This window comes from Ptychodera flava, chromosome 7 (genome assembly GCF_041260155.1).
Source record: "Ptychodera flava strain L36383 chromosome 7, AS_Pfla_20210202, whole genome shotgun sequence".
In the NCBI taxonomy this organism is placed as follows: domain Eukaryota; kingdom Metazoa; phylum Hemichordata; class Enteropneusta; family Ptychoderidae; genus Ptychodera; species Ptychodera flava.
Window position 1 is genome coordinate 36096320 of NC_091934.1, and position 16732 is coordinate 36113051.

The following is a 16732-nucleotide window of genomic DNA, read 5'->3' on the forward strand; positions in this document are numbered from 1 at the left end:
TGTTGACCCTGCATGTGAGCAGTGCTACCACTCACACTGCTTTCTCTCGATTCTTCCTTGACAACAACTCTCTGATGGACTACTTGTTGCATCTGTAATTCTGTAGTCTGATGACTTGAAATGGTCTGGAACAGAGGTAATTGTTATTGAAAACAGATGTAGATATTGCCGGCTTCAGACTTCAAAAACATGACGAAACAACACACAAAAGTAGATTATGAGAAAGAGCAATTATTCAGTGATATTACAATTGCATAGATATAACAAAATCGAAGTGTTTTTGAACTAAATATCTGTGATGGTCTCCTCTGTTTTATTGAAACTGAAAATGCTTGAAAAAAGTCTTCTAGGTGGACCTGTTTTTTGACACAATTAGCAGGGCGGCTTGCTAAACTCAATCAAAATGCTGACAACAGTAGGTTCATGGACACTCTCGATAAAAAAGCTATAGCTTATCCTTAGGAGATATATGAAAACAAATTATCAGTACTTCAGTAATATAATACTTGATGTAGCATTTTAATAACATTAACAACAAAGTTACGTTTTAAGTGACATTACAACTACCTTTGGTGGATGGGGTACTACAGCCTTGCTATGATTTCCAAGGAAATAAAAGATGACCAATATCTGATTCTAATTGTTACACTGTTACAGCAAAGCATATAAATGCACGATTTTGAGTGTTCTATATACATGCCAGCTACCAATTCTTTGTTTTGTGTGATATGAAACTGCACTATGTCGTCCATTTCACTCCTATTTTGATATGAAGTATAACTGTACCAAGTAATATCAAATAGGTGTGGTCGCCATAGATATAGATCTTCAACTAAAATATCAATAGATATGCAAATTAGCAACCAGCTGACATGACACTGCTGCATGTGAAACTATTATATCTTTGAATTATCAACAAATTTCATAATCTTTTGGTCGATTAATAAGTCCTTCTAGATGCACCTATATATTCCTGTGAGAAAGTAATATTGTACTATTGCTATATGACCTTCAAAACTGTCATCCGTTGAAGGATCGTATGTCTGTAAGAAGGTTCTTCCGATCTAATGCAGTCAATTTGATGATATCTGGCTTCTGGATATTTAATTATGCAGATTAGCGTCCATTATGTTACCCGCACAAACCAAATCCTACACATTTCTTGTCACTACTTTACAGAATGTTTGTACTAGATTTAGCTTTGCTCAGAAAGCATGTTCTCAAGATATCAGGCAGAGGCAAGACATGTAGGCAGATATACAGACAGACAGAAAAATATGTTCATGTGTGTGAACAAATGAGCTAAACACAAGTGAAAGTGTAAATTCAAACATGAAGTGCATTTTAAAACGTTTAGCTTCAGTTTTATATAAAAGGACAGCATTTGAGAATCAAACATGAAGAACTTGCTGACCAAATTTGAAATCTACCAGATAAACCCTTTCACCGATGAAATCTAGAGCATACCATTAAAAATAGTTCAAAGATTTACACATTACATGATGATCATTATAGACAAATCAGTAAAAGGTCATCCATAACAAACCTTAAAAAATAACGTCAATGACACTGTGCTCTTATATTTATCAGTACTGATGTAGGTCTCACCTGTACCTGCTAACAGCCGAGCAGTATCCTAAAGTTCTATTATGACTGTAAGATTTATATACTTACAAGTTCTTTCAAATCTGTCTAACTGTGATAGTTTGTAATTGACTAAAATCATGTCTAGAATGCATTACACACAGCAGGTGTGTGTGTGTGTGTGCAATGTCATATGTTATTGTTGATAACTGAATTATAGTCCAAAATTACACTTTATGCACGTTGAACAAAATCCTCAGAATATGCAAGGCTAAACGTTACAGTATTTGTCCCGCCAACGGACCCTTTTAATAATAAGACTCTGGTACTTTACTATAATGTATATTGTCTTTGCCAATTGTCAGAAGCAGGAACCAAATTTGAAAATGTTTTACTAGAACTAATATAGTTTGATAAATAAGATTTATAAGTTATCAAATGAGTGGTTTTAGAGAAGATGTTATGACCAAAAGTGTGAAAATTTGTTCTACATTTCTTTGCATTAGTACATTATATATAAATAAAGCCATCCCAAGTCAGACGTAGTTGAGTGTGTGCTTGATGTCCCTTACCTTTACAGTCTTTGTTGATTTTTCAACAGTATTGGCAGACTCTCTATTTACAGAATCTTGATCATCTGCTTGTCCAGCTGTAGCTTTGGCTTTTCTTTTGCCTCTTTTCTTTGGTGTGCTTGTAGTTTGCTGTTGTAAGATCGCCTGACACATCTGCATCATACTGGTAGCAATACGAATCTGTTCGGTCGCAACAGGATTCTTCAGTTGCTTTTTATGGACTCTCTTTCTCTAAAGCAATAATAGAAGATTAAATATTATCATTAAATATTGATATTGTTGCTATAATCTTATCTGACCTGAGCTCCAAGCGCTGAATAAAATTCAAATATTTCTGTCCTGTCGATGTGCGTAATGACGAGTGGCAATGTTTACCATGGTATTTTTCTTTTGTCGTTCGTAAAAAACAGGCATTTCATCAAAACACGCGGATTACAATGATGTCAAAGTCGCATTTAATGTACAAGCACTCTTTGAACGGCAATGCCAATTTTTGTTCACTTGGTGCACAACAGAAACAACACCAACCCTGTGTTTGCTAGAACAATAAGGTAAGATTACATTGTATGTGGTTTAAATTAGTTAATTGTGTGTTTTCTTCATGCCCCTTACCTTTACAGGCTCTGTTGATTCTCCGGTATCAGCAGACTCTTTATTTCCAGAATACTGTTCATCTGCTTGTCCAGTTGTGACTGTAGCTGATGCCTTTCTTTTCGTTCTTTTTATTTTGCTTTTCTTTGGTGTGCTTGTTGTTTGCTGTTGTGACATCGCCTGAACCATCTGCGTTATACTGGCAGCTTCAATAGGTGTCTGTTCCGTTGCTACAGGATTCTTCAATTGTTTTTTATAGACTCTCTTTTTCTTAGAAATAAAAATTAAACAAAGTTAGGTTAATCAATTTGTTTTATGGCTATACTTAAGGGGTAGAAGTCTTGTAGCCTCTTAATTGATGCAAACTAATATAGAGTGATGCATGAGTAATTATCATCTATTCTAAAGTATAATGCAGCAGCTAACGGCAACCCTTAGCCTGTGATGTCACATGTCACTAGGACTTCAGTACATTCTGCACTGACAATAAACACTGTTTTACACGGGCATTTAAAGAGTACATATGCTTTTTTTGGAAATCATGCCATAAACTGAATAATTATATTGTCATTGCAAATACTTGCTTGATGTCCATTGTTATGATTTGCCATTTGGCTGTAGAGCAATGAAGACTTATGGGGTGGTAATGTATTACCTTGAATGAAAACGATTATTGGACCAGTTTAACGTCATATTGGGTGCTATAATGTATATATTATTAACTATGCTGGTGAGCTGTGTTCCATATCACACAAAACATATATAATTCTTGTACGGCAATAAAATAAATAGTGCTTTTCCGATAACATGCTTTTCAAAAATAGGGTAGGTAGGTAGGCAGGGAGTTTTGTTTCCAAAATATTTTTATTTTTTAAATACACATTTTTCAGGGGTTCAGGGCGATCAAACACTGGCCACAACATTTCCAGAAAAACCTATCATAGCATAGAAAGGGATAAAAACATAAAAGACATCCTCGTTCAAGCAAAAATCAAACGCGAGATAATGAAAGTGTCATTTTGCGGAGTTTTCTTTCTTTGATTTTACTTTCACAATTACGTAGCTCTAAAAAGGTCTTGGGTTGGCAGGTAAAAAATAGCATAGGTCGGATTATCGGAACAGCACGCTCGCTTCGCTCGGTAATTATTTCCAGCCAAATATGCTAATTTTCACCCCAGAGGTCTTATATCCGCAACCAAATACCTTCGCTTGCCATTTATAACCTCTAAATGTATGTATTAACTATGCTGGCATGCTGTGTTCCATATCTTCGAATGATAGACATATAGTTCTAGCTAAGTATAAATTATGTTCAGCAGAACATTGTTAGCAAACCGGACTTTTAAGTATTTAAATGATCGCTCAGTGGTATATATAAAAGTGAGGTCAGGGAAACATATCTCGTATAAGGTCGTAATTATTTTTCTAGTATCCTGCCATATTTAGAAGGTATACAATGAGTATGAAAAGATGAATAATTTATTGGTGGAAATATTATCATTAAATATTGATATTATTGTTATAGCCTAAGCTTATCGCCCAAGCTCCAAGTTCTGAATTAAACTTAAATATTTTTGTCTTGTTAATTTGCGTAATCACAAGTGTCTGTGGTTGCCATGGTATTTTTGCCCTTTGATACAAAAGTAGAGATTTCATCAAAACACGCAGGTTACAATGTTGTCAAAGTCGTATTTATTGTGCAAGCGCTCTTCATACCATCTCACTTTATGTCAGCTTTGTGGATCTTTGAACGGCATTGTCAGTTTTCCTGCTGGTGTGTTCACCATAGTGCACAACAGGAACAACACCAACCCTGTGTTTTCAAGAACAATAAGGTAAGATTACACTGTTTGTGGTTTTAATTAGTCAGTTGTATGTATTCTTCATGTCCCTTACCTTTACAGGCTCTGTTGATTCTCTGGTATCAGCAGACTCTTTATTTCCAGAATACTGTTCATCTGCTTGTCGAGTTGTGACTGTAGCTGTTGCCTTTCTTTTCCTTCTTTTCTTTGGTGTGCTTGTTGTTTGCTGTTGTGACATTGCTTGAAACATCTGCGTTATACTGGCAGCTTCAATAGGTATCTGTTCCAATACCACGGGATTCTTCAGTCGTTTTCTGTGTACTCTCTTTTTCGTAGGAATTAAAATTACACAAATATTAGATTAATGAATTTGTTTGATGGATATACTTAATGAGGTAGAAGTTTTGGAGCCTCTTAACTGATGCAAACTAATATTGAGAATGAGCATGAGTGTGATTAAATCTTGTTTTTCTGTTCTTCACCAGTTTGCACAATAAGAATATCACCAACCCTGGCTTTGCAGGAACTTAAGCTAAGATCACATTGTATGCGGTTTTAGTTAGTCAGTTGTGTGTGTTCTTGATATCCCTTACCTTTACAGGCTCTGTTGATTCTCCGGTATCAGCGGACTCTTTATATACAGAACACTGTTCATCTGCTTGTCCAGTTGTGACGGTAGCTGAGGCCTCTCTTTCGCCTCTTTTCTTTGGTGTACTAGTTGTTTGCTGTTGTAACATCGCCTGAAACATCTCCATCATACTGGCAGCATCAGGAATCTCTTCTGTTGATACAGGATTCTTTGGTTGTTTTTTATAGACTCGCTTTTTCTGAAGGAGTAATTATATTACATTAATCAATTTGCATAGATTAATATGCTTAATAAATTGAGCAGCTTTGGATGAATTGAATCAAGTCTCTTTTATACTTGGATAATTGAGACCATTCGGGAACGTTTCTATCTTGGCGTATAGGTACTAACACCTATTGTTTGGATGTCTAACTTCACATTCGCACTAGTGGGGAGCGCTTTCACAATACCATTACCATCACTGCTAAATTTTGCTAAATCGTTTGGATTTTTTAAATAGCTGAATAAAAGTTCTGCAAACTTGCACAATTGTAAAGACATGTCATCCGGTGGCCCATATCCAAGAATGACAGGTATCAAGTCCGCATTATGTTTTTGAAAACATTATGGACCCCACTTTCCGTAATATATGTGTCAAAATATTTATTTCATGATATGAAAAGATTTGCTGTTAGTGGTAAATATCTGTCACAAAATAAATTTCTTTTATTCATGTCCTACTAAAATTGAAAGAGTAATACATTATTAGATCACCTGTCAGATGGAAGAATAGGCACAGAGTCTACAATGCTTAATTTCCTCAAGAATGATATTCGTTCGTGCAATGTGTAACGATGAGCATTGTTTCGTTATGCAAATCAACCAAAGAATTGCTATAAATTGAGAATATTCATTGACCTAAAATTGTGCACTTTTAAGAAGAAATATTTTTGGATGTTGATATCACTGCGGTAACCTGGCTGACCTTACCCTGATCTCACCCCTAAGATTTTAATTCAACTCCAGAACATTTGTTAATGTGGCTTTGTGACACAATGGTCATTTGTTTTTAATAATGTTCAAAAACAGTGATTTTATCCAATAACGTGGAGTTGCATTTGTGCCAAGTAAAGTTATATTTTAATGTGCTAGCACTCTTTATACCTCTTACCTTTGGCATCCCTGTGGATCTATGATGAGCCATCTCAAAGTCCTTTCCTGGTTGTTGTGTTGCAGACTCAATTGCTTTTTCATCATTGGAAGTCTCATATTCCTTCCCAGGAGCTTTCCTTTGTTTCATCTTTATATTTTGGTAAGAAAGTTATCAATATGGAGAAGTTAAGATTATAATACAGTACACTTTCATACTAGTATTTTAATTTCATCATCATTTGGCAATGAACAAAGTTCACCTTGTTCAACCTATGGACATTTAAAAGCCATCAGATATGCTGCTACTGGGCAGAAAAAATTAAGAGGAAAATGAGAAGATGAAATTGTTTAAAATGTTTAGAAGAGAATGACTAGCTTTCTATGCTTTTACATTCCTGCCTACTCCAAACAAGAGTTTCAAAGTGATTGGGCAAAGGGTGCAGAACAGATGATACATAAGGTACTTGCATATATGAGGTCTATCTAAGGTACATGTATACCGATTTCCAGAGCAATCTTAGCTGAAGTTATTGAATTTTACCATTTTAAGATTTTACTGCTCATTTGCATATATTTGGTTATGGTAATTTCATTTTAACAAATTCCCATCTACCATTCAGCATGCATTCATACCCACTGCAGAGGTGAAATGTGCAGCAGTTCTAATGTTTATGCGATTGGACTAGGAAATTCGTAGTATAAGATATTTGGTTTGTTTACCAAACCAACAAAAATGCACCAAAACGATATTGCAGGTTTCATCCCAAGGGACCTTCATATCAAATTTCAAAGCAGTCTGACAAGCAGTTTCAGAAAAGAAGATTACTTTGACCAAAACAGGGGAAAATGCCCCCAAACAAATATGCAAATTATGCTAAGTACGAGTATCCTTATGAGCTTGCATATCAAATTTAAAAGCATCGGATAAGCAGTTTCAAAAGAGATTATTCGACTAAAATAGGAAAAATTGCCCAAGCACTATAAATATCCAAATTTCCACCACAATTTGGACAAACCTGAGGTCACCTTTAATGTGACATGTGTTTTCAGAGGAAGAGAAAATTTTGTTTCACCAAAATTGGAGAAATTGCCCCCGCAATACACATATGCAAAATTCACCTTTAATTTGGCCATACGAAGGTCACCAAACGGAAACTGCATACTAAGTTTCAATCCAATTTAGCCTGTGTAGTTACCTTATTTCAGCAATTTGCTTTCTTTTGCATTTTTTACATACCGGGTTTCATCATTAAAGCTTGCATTTATATAACATTTTACATTCAGCCATACATGGTGAGAACTGTGCACTGAAGTTGATTTTACAATAGAGACTCTGAAATGTTTCATTGTATTTTTAATCTTGTTTGGCTGCAAGAAGAGTGGAGGCTGTGTAGAGTTGACCAGTATTTCAGCATGTTTCAAGTAAAAATAAACGAGAAAACAGCTTTTATGTCAATCAAAAATCATGCAAAATGCTCATATAAAGCGAGTGACTTCGTCTCTTTAATGGTGTTCTCCTCCCATTAGTTAATAATTGAAATACATACTACCAAAGAGTTAGAATTACATGTTCCTTTATTTTTATTTTGTGAAATTTACAATCAGTGTACCTTATCAAATTCATTCAGGTTAACACACAGCAAAATGATATGTCATTAAATTTGAAAAAAGCTAATGGCGAGCATGTCATACAAGCAAAACTTACAGTTGTAACAAGCTTATGGTGAGCATGTCATACAAACCAAATTTCAAGAAAAATTAAAACCGAGTGTGATAAATGTGTCCCAAAAGTCTGATCAATTTCATTGCATTCAGCTTTTGATATGTGACCAATTTACACGATGCATTTAATATGCAAATGTTCTTATTATGATATGTCAAAGTCATCAAACTTAGAGCATTAATAAATCTAAATATAACCAATGTATCTGAAAAGTCAGATCATATAGGGCTTAACCCTTGGTGTCGCGCCCGGATTAAGATTTATTTGTATTGATTCATGATAAGAAATAGTAAAGGATAAAATAGAATTCATCGTTACTCGCTATAATACGTTTGTACAACCACTATGCCCATTTTACCCTCTGATGAAAACAGGTCACACACGTGTGTCAGACCCTGCAGGTATAGGAGGTATGGATCTTCTGTTTAATGTGTAAAAATGTCGAACAAAAATTGCCAATTTTTACCGTAATAACAACATATCGTGTAAATTAAGGAACGTTTGTGCCATCATTATCTTTGCAATAGTAACTGCACTGCACTTCCAATTGCCAGCTAAAAATTGGCGTTCCGTCTAAAAATGGCAATTTTGCATTAAGTTATTGACACAGAGGGCGCTTTCTAAAATTCAATCTCAGCATATTTTGCGTATGTCCTCGTTCATATACACGACAGTTTTTTCTCTTTTTCTGTTTTTTAGGCGTGATAGTAACGGTATTATGAGTTGGAATTTGAGTGCCAGACCCAGAAGGTGGCCCAATGATTGCATCACTGTAGAAAGTCATACCTGATTGTATTTTTCAGGACAGAGTATTAGTTCGGACAGAGTTTGCATGCTGTTCTGGATTTCCTTTCAGATTTTATGTTTTATTTATTGCCGCATTTCAAACTAACATGTATTTTCATGGTTTAGCAATGTTGAAACACACGCTTATGTTTAATATTCGTAAATAAACTAATCAATCAACACGAGAACATCGGAAATTGAGGTTCACGTGTATCCACACTGGAATACACAGCTTCTGACCTTGTAACTTACCTCAAATGAACTCTGGCCAGGGTTTCCTAAATCAAGAATGACTGATCTGCTGACCACACCCTCTGGATTATCAACAAGGGTTTCATGCAGGCAGAGAGTACCTGGAGCCAGGGATTTGCTATGCTGGACGACCGTCGTGTCGGAGCTAAAGCCAACAGTTTGGACGTGGCCGAATTTAGCGACATCAGGACTGCCTGTGACGTTGAAATAGAGTGCGCTGGTAACTTGTGGTTCTAAGTCCACCTTAGCTTGTAGAAGCTGGAGCATGCCGTTCGCCATTGCATCTTCAGACATCAATAATTGCGTATCGCTCGCAAACTTCACCTTCATTTCAACAGATTTAGTTGTATCGGCCAGACGGTTGTCCAGTGACGATATCTGTTTTATACTGCTACTCAGAATTTTATCCTTTTCTGAGAAAGCGTTCTGATATTCTTCCTTCGCTTTCTTTTGTGCCTCCCGCACATTTTCAATGATGGCATTAGCATGCTGGTCTATGACTTTCAACCCACTTTTCAAATTCTTTTTTAGGTCACGCAGTATTTTGACGTGGTTGGTCTTTGCTCGTGAAGTGTCTTTTCTTTTACTGTCAATTTGTTGTAAGGTCGGTTTTAAATCTGCTTTCACTTTGCCAGCGGCTTTTTCTAGGGAAACGTACGTGTGCTTCGGGTTTGGGTGTTCGCTCAGGGCACACTGAACACACACACATTTCTTGCAATCTTGACAGAACACGTCAACTACCTTATCTGTGTGTTTTGTGCAATATGAGGGAAATTTGTTTGTTGAAGGGTTTAGTTTTTCGGATTCATAGTCCGCGATCGCTAAAAGTTGGTGCTCTCTGCTCACGATGCTAATGTGGTTTTGACTGCAAGTTTCACACATGTACTCGGCGCACTCAATGCACCCCTTTGCAGCATTCTGCCTCTCGTGACTCGGGCATCGTTGGCATAGGTAACTTTCTTCTTTTCGCATTCTTTTTGTTTTTGAATGGCCAGCCTGATCCTGAGGACTTCCTGGTACCGGTTTCGTGCTTACACCTGAAGACTGCACAGTCACATCATTGAAACACACTTGACAAGTCACTTTGTTGCGATGCCCGACAAGTTCAAGACAGTCTCCGCACAACGAATGATAGCACGTCAGAAGTGTCAGTGTCTGGAAATGTCCTGAACAAAATTCACATTTACTAAGCTTACCTCTTTCCGACGAGGGGCCACCGACCCCTCTCTCGCTCGACGCCATTTTGTGATAGTCGAAATAAAGAGCCTCACATAACTAGTGCTGGGAACTGGTTTCTATGTCAGGCGAAATATGTGTCTGCGTGGCTATTGACACTCCGCTGTCACTTGTTTATGCATGACCAAAAGCTTTACGCTGACGATATATTGTCAGTTGACACAGGCACAGTAACTGAAAATTAAAAAAAAATATACCAGAGTTTCAAAGGTGCACTTTGTTCGGTTTCTGGGCAGGCCGCTTCCGTAATGCAATCAATAGTCTGTGACCTCTGCACCCAGACTAAAACGAGGCTATCCACGAACTGGGACTGAATAGCCTATATGATATTAATTGAGGAATTATGAATTAGGGGTGGACCATTTGATATCCTGTCGGGGGGGGGGGCCTTGGAAGATTGGTGGAGAGCCATTATTTTTTTCCCCACCTGCTTCACCATGAATTATGCTGGCAACTTTTTTTTTCACTTTCCTTCTTCGAGATTTTTTTTTTTTTACCAAATTTCGGTGCAATGTTTGTTTGCTTGGTTTTTCACACCCAGTAACAAGATGCTGTTCTATCGCACACAGACTATATTCAAGAAACTAAATAAAGATATGTAAATACATGTACATTTTTGATTCACTTTACAAAAATATCAGTTTATAGATCTTATTTATACCATGGGTAACACACTGAAAATACAAATCAAACAACCTGATTACTGAGTTCTACATTAAGCATTAACAAACTTACAGTGAAAACTTTTCTGAGAACATCACTGGTGTCATCAGAAGAGATGATGGTATCCTACATGTATAACAGTGTTCTCCCCAGGATATTTTGACAAGAGAGTGAAAATGTGGTGCGAATAACCACAAGCGACCGCGCAAGCGGTCGCGGGGGGGGGGAGAGGTCAGGAGGGGGGTGTCCCCCTCCTGCCGTTGGAGCTTTTGAAAAACAGAGATTAAAATGGTGTTATTTGATGGCACTTGGGGAGTATTTTTTCCGATTTTTTTTCGTATAAAAAACTCAAAGGAAAAGAGATCTGAGACAGTGTTCGATAACTTTTATTCCAGTTCACTGATTTCAATGAAGATTACATTTTTTGAAAACGAAACATTTATTCATCGATGTCAAAATTATCACCATAACACTCACGTATTCTCATCCTGATACACGTCCGGCCAAGCCTAAAAATAGGTCGTTTTGCTTTGGGAAGGAATACACAAGCGAAATTCTAACCTCCTAAAAAACTTCAGTGTACTCTGCTGTCCTTGGTTACCCTCAAGCTCCTTGGCATGTTTACTCAGCTAAGTCGGTTACCTAATGCACGGTGGAGGGACCGTGGATAACATAAGGCCTGAGCCATGCAAATATGGCTGCCATCGATATGAGTTGCACATGGGCCTTAGTATATAATGATCTCGGATGACAGCGAGATTTGCTAGATCGAATTACGTTTGCAGCCTGCAGGATCGACGCTCACGCTTGCATTTTGCTTGTAAATCACCGTCAACTTTTTATCTCGTACATTTTATTGTTTTATTTTTCAAAAAAATAAATCTTTTTCATTTCTGGCAAGGGGGCGCTCGGAATTTACAAGAGGGCGCCACGCCCCTGTTACCTTATTCAGGGAGAACACTGCTAAGTATATATTTGTAAAATCATGTACATTTATGGCATTTACTTGTGCTTGAAAAAAATATGTCATTGTCTGACAAGTGTCCTGGTTTGAGTGATATTAGCAAGTTGAACAGTCCACTTGACTGACTGAGTCCACTTGACCCAGTTCATGGCAGGCTGTCTCTCTTCTTGTGGTATTTTGACAAAATCCATACATTCAGATTTACACATTTCTGGAAAACACTGGTGAGCAATTTCAATTTCAGCATACTTCCTCTAATCAGAAGGTCATGTATACTGTACAATTGTTCATATTCAGTGATTTAGAATATAAAGGAGATGACTGAGAGAAAAGCCGTCTGAAATAGTGTGAAAATCTTCCTCAATGAGACCACTGCAGACGAGTTCTTGTTTTCAGTTGCTGAAAGCTACAGTGATAGTAGTTGTAACTTTTGACAATTTTTCAGTGTTTTTGTTTGTGTATTTATTTCAGTTCCTCGTTTAATAAATTCTAAGTTATTGTTCCTCAAGCTTGAAATGGTTTATGCTTTATAAAACTCCAGAGCTACTTCTTGATTTTTATTGATGCTGCAGTGTGCATCGAACAATTGCCAAGATTTTTTTTTTCCGAGTCGCAATGGTCCATAATTGTTTTTCCATCAGCCACTTAAAGCCAGATTTTTTTTCGAGCAACTCCACCTGGCATCTTTCCCCCCCCCCCCAATCTTCCAAGCCCCACAGGATATCAAATGGTCCACCCCTTATGAAATATTATGAAGTATTAGTATCATTAATACACACGTTTTGGTATTAGATCAGGGTTGGATTTCCGTATGCTAGCTGCGTTCCTTTCATACCCGCGGTCAAGGATATTTTTTGTACCTCATTAATTATGCTAAATCAATATATCTCAGCAACTATAGGGGCTACAGGTCTCGTTCCTTTTCAGAACCAACCCCCAATTTTGAGTGACCTTGAATGACCTTTGACCTACCTTTATGTTTTACTACAACTATATTTCAATATATTTGCACCAAATTGCATACAATTTGGCACATTGGATAAATGCATCACCAGTAACTTTTTGATGACATGATCATAACAATGGGTCAAATGACCTGTAAGCCATTTTGGATTTAAAAATTAAAATTGCACTCATTGGCAAAGAAACTGATCAATTGAAATTCTGTAAAAGAGATTTGTAGAAGTTGTATCCCATATCGATTTTGAGAAGAAGATTTTAAATATTGTATTTTAGATATTTTCATGACCTTTGGCTTCTTCGCTAGGTAACTGAGTACGGTACGTTGTGAGTTCGAACTCGATTGAAACCACCGTGCCTTATACTCTTCCTCTAAGCTACAGTCAAACCTTATTCCAGCCTACTTAAGAGTCCAAGATGGCTAGTGTCTATTGAACAATGACAGGTATGGACTAATGGTACGCCAAAATTTTGTGGATGCCCCTGACCTTTGATTCGGCATGGCCCGGCCCTCATTAATTATGTACATATCTAATTACGGGCTAATCAATAGAGTAGAGGTCTGATTTTCGGTACGCATGGATAAATATGGAAGCATATTTTGTTGACAAAATGTCACGTGATCTTGATAACCTTTGACCTTAAATATACTTATATGCCTATAAATCGGTAACCACAATGGCCTTCATATTGGTAGAACAGTAGACCTTATGGTGCCACATCCTGTGTCTCATTAAAATTTATGCATATCTAATTCTGGGCTAGCAAAAACAGTTAGAGGTCTGATTTTTGGTACATATTGAGAGGTATGGAAGTAACGTTTTTGACAAATGTCAGGTGGCCAGGATGACCTTTTACCTCTATTTCACAAATTAGCCTATAAATCAGTAGCCACAAGTGCTTTACCCTTCATATTGGGTTTGTTAGGCTACCCTATGATGCCAGATCATGTACCTAATTAATTATGCACATATGTAATTCTGTGCTTCCGAATAATGCTAGAGGTCTGACTTTTGGTACACAGAGATAAGTATGAAACCAAATTATTTTGCTAAAAGGTCACGTGACAAAGATGACTTTGACCTCGATTTCACAAAAGGCCTCTAAATGTGTAACCACTAGTGCTATACCCTTCATATTTGGTTGGATAGGTGGCCTTAAAATGCCACATCCTCATTCTCATTAAAGCTAGCCAATACAGCTTCTTGAATGATTTTCGGTTGACAAGGGTAACAATTGGAACAAAATGTATTTGCAAAACAAGCATGTGACAAACAATCACTGTTTCTCTGTCGTGTGTGCTTGCTGAAGATTCCCCATTTTTTGTATCATGCAAGTGCCTAAATATAGAATTCGCGTTTATTATTCATAATGTAAAGGACCACAATATAGTATTCAACAAACACAGATGTGATAATCTTATGTTTACATCGCAACTTACTTTGAAATGTAAAACTTCAGGGGGAAGAAACAAGCTAACAAACCGAACAATAAGTTATACAAGCAAAAAGTTACTACATTTACTGGCCATCCAGCCATAGGAAGGGCATGTGATACTCTAAATGTAATCTCTGTCCCTCCGTCCATTTGGCCAAAGAAACATAGTATATCTGATGCGGCCTAGAGTTTGCATTCAAAGGGCGCCCTGAAAATAAAAATAATATGTTCCAGAAAGTAACTTTTGATGAATTGTTTCCCCTTTCACCTGAGTGCGTCATCTTTTTTGTCTAGCCTTCTCTGGCTGATTTTTATTTCATTGACATTTGCTGGTAATCTTTTTTTCCGAAAATCTTCTAGACCCCCAGGATATCAAATGGTCCTCCCCTTATATTTTACATAGTGGTCTGCAGCGCGTCCGGCAAAGTGGAAGTGTACCTTTAGCTCTGCGCAGCAGCAGGGTTATTTGCTATCGGCCACGTCTCTCACCTATCCATAAGCTGTCAAAATCTCTGTTTGTATTATTTTGATTGAAGCTACAATATCTGTAACATTTGACCTGTTTTTCATTATATTTGTACTGCTAGAATGGTATGTGGCAGTTTATTAGAGTATGCTCATAATAGTGTCTACTGGGCTAGTTTTCAACTTGTCAACCGTCATACTGCAGGGAAATGTTATTTTTTTTATTTTGTTATACCTTAAGCACAGTGTTACTTCTTCATTTGATATGAAAATTTTGTATCAATACATCGAGTTGAATGTATAGTTAAAATTGATTGCCCTCTGACAGTGTGTTGACAGCAGGTTCACGTAAATATTGACAGACCCAGATACATATAAGTACCTTGATCTGAATACCGTTCCACCCTTTCTGAATACGCACATTTTAAAACGCCCATCCGACGATTTTTTTAAATCCAGGGATATATCAAGTATATCCAATTTTACCCATATCCTTATATCATTCTGATGAATTTTCTAAATTTGCCCCATTTAAGAATGTTCATCTGTCGATCTTTTGTTAAGATCTACATTCTTGGTCAGTAAAAGATAACGGACACTATAAACCTATCTGGTGCAGATTACGCCTTCATACTTTTCAACATGGATGCAAATAATGCTTGAAAAAATGTAACAATAAAATGAAATGTTTTATTTTTATTCTATTAACACTTGACAATGACCAGCTTTCATCTTTCGCACCATGAATACGTTTGACCAAAATCATCTAAAGTGCATTCACCTGTGCTTTGAAGTGGTAATATTACTGGGAGAGTTAGAAGTCTGAGGCCCCTCATATGGCGAAATGACTAGCAAAACAACCAGTCATTTGATGACATTGTAAACAGTTTGGTGATTAACTTCGCTGATAGCACGTCGGAGCTCCCATGTTGCTTTGAAGTGGTAATATTACTGAGAGAGTAAGAAGTCTAAGGCCACTCATATGGCTAAATGACTAGCAAAACGGCTCTTGTATTCCATGCAGACAGTGTATTTTGGGGAATTGAAATCAGCTGCACTGCTTTTCGTAAACCTAAAAAGACACCGTGATAAGACGAAAACTATATACAAGACAAATATTTTGGTCAACAGACAATAGTCGGTAAGTTACAATAACACTAGTTTTTTCTGTGGTTATTGTGTAGATATGACAAATAAGTTGTCTTGACAGTTGTATATGTGCTGGTGTTATTCATGGTAATATTATCGCAATCTTGAACACAGGGTGTCAATCGTAAACTCTCATTTACAACCCTCTGTAGCCAAAATCTTCAGTTTTACAGTGGCCATACTATCAGCAAAGTTAATCCCAAGTTACAATCCACAATTAACAAGGTCAAAGTTCACCATGATAGTGAAAATATTCAAGAGACATAGCAATGCCATGGTTAAGCTTGTTGATGTAACCTGCATATGCATTGGCAAAAAGTGAACTTTCACTTTCAGACAAAATTCATATATTGGCAATTATTCACTTTAACAGATACTTTATTATTTGACCTGTTTTGATGTACATATTACACATATGTATGCTATGTTGACGCAGTTTAGTCTGGGTATTTTTGTCGTTAATATCCAGAATAAAACTCATGAAAAATTGTGTGAAGATACATCTCCTTTCCCTTGGATACTCAGCTTTATCCACAAATGAAGAAATTCATAATAACCGGACGTATTGGCTTGTAACAGTCTCATCAGCCACTGAAGTTTTTGATTGACCACCTTTCTCTTTTGTATATGAGTGGTTGACATAAATTATGTATAACAGTTCTGAGTATCAGGTTATTCACAAAAAGTGTGAAACACGTTCACAGCTCAATTAAAAGACTGTATTTACAACTTTAAAATCTAAAATTATAAATTCCTATACTACAATTGACAGCCACTTTTTGATGTCCTAAAGAAATAATTTATCGCCGCCTCCCCGTCCATAGAAAC

General features: G+C 36.8%; 1 protein-coding gene across 1 annotated transcript; it reads right to left on the bottom strand.

Annotated features, from left to right (window-relative positions):
- Positions 1-5112: 5112 nt before the first annotated feature.
- On the bottom strand, positions 5113-10506 carry LOC139136469 (E3 ubiquitin-protein ligase TRIM33-like). The gene is made up of 3 exons (XM_070704194.1): positions 9031-10506; positions 6289-6417; positions 5113-5376 (listed from the first exon to the last, which is right to left on the bottom strand). The coding sequence occupies exons 1-3, from the start codon at positions 10270-10272 to the stop codon at positions 5113-5115; spliced, it is 1635 nt and encodes a 544-aa protein (XP_070560295.1). The 5' UTR covers positions 10273-10506.
- Between the last annotated feature and the right edge of the window lie 6226 nt (positions 10507-16732).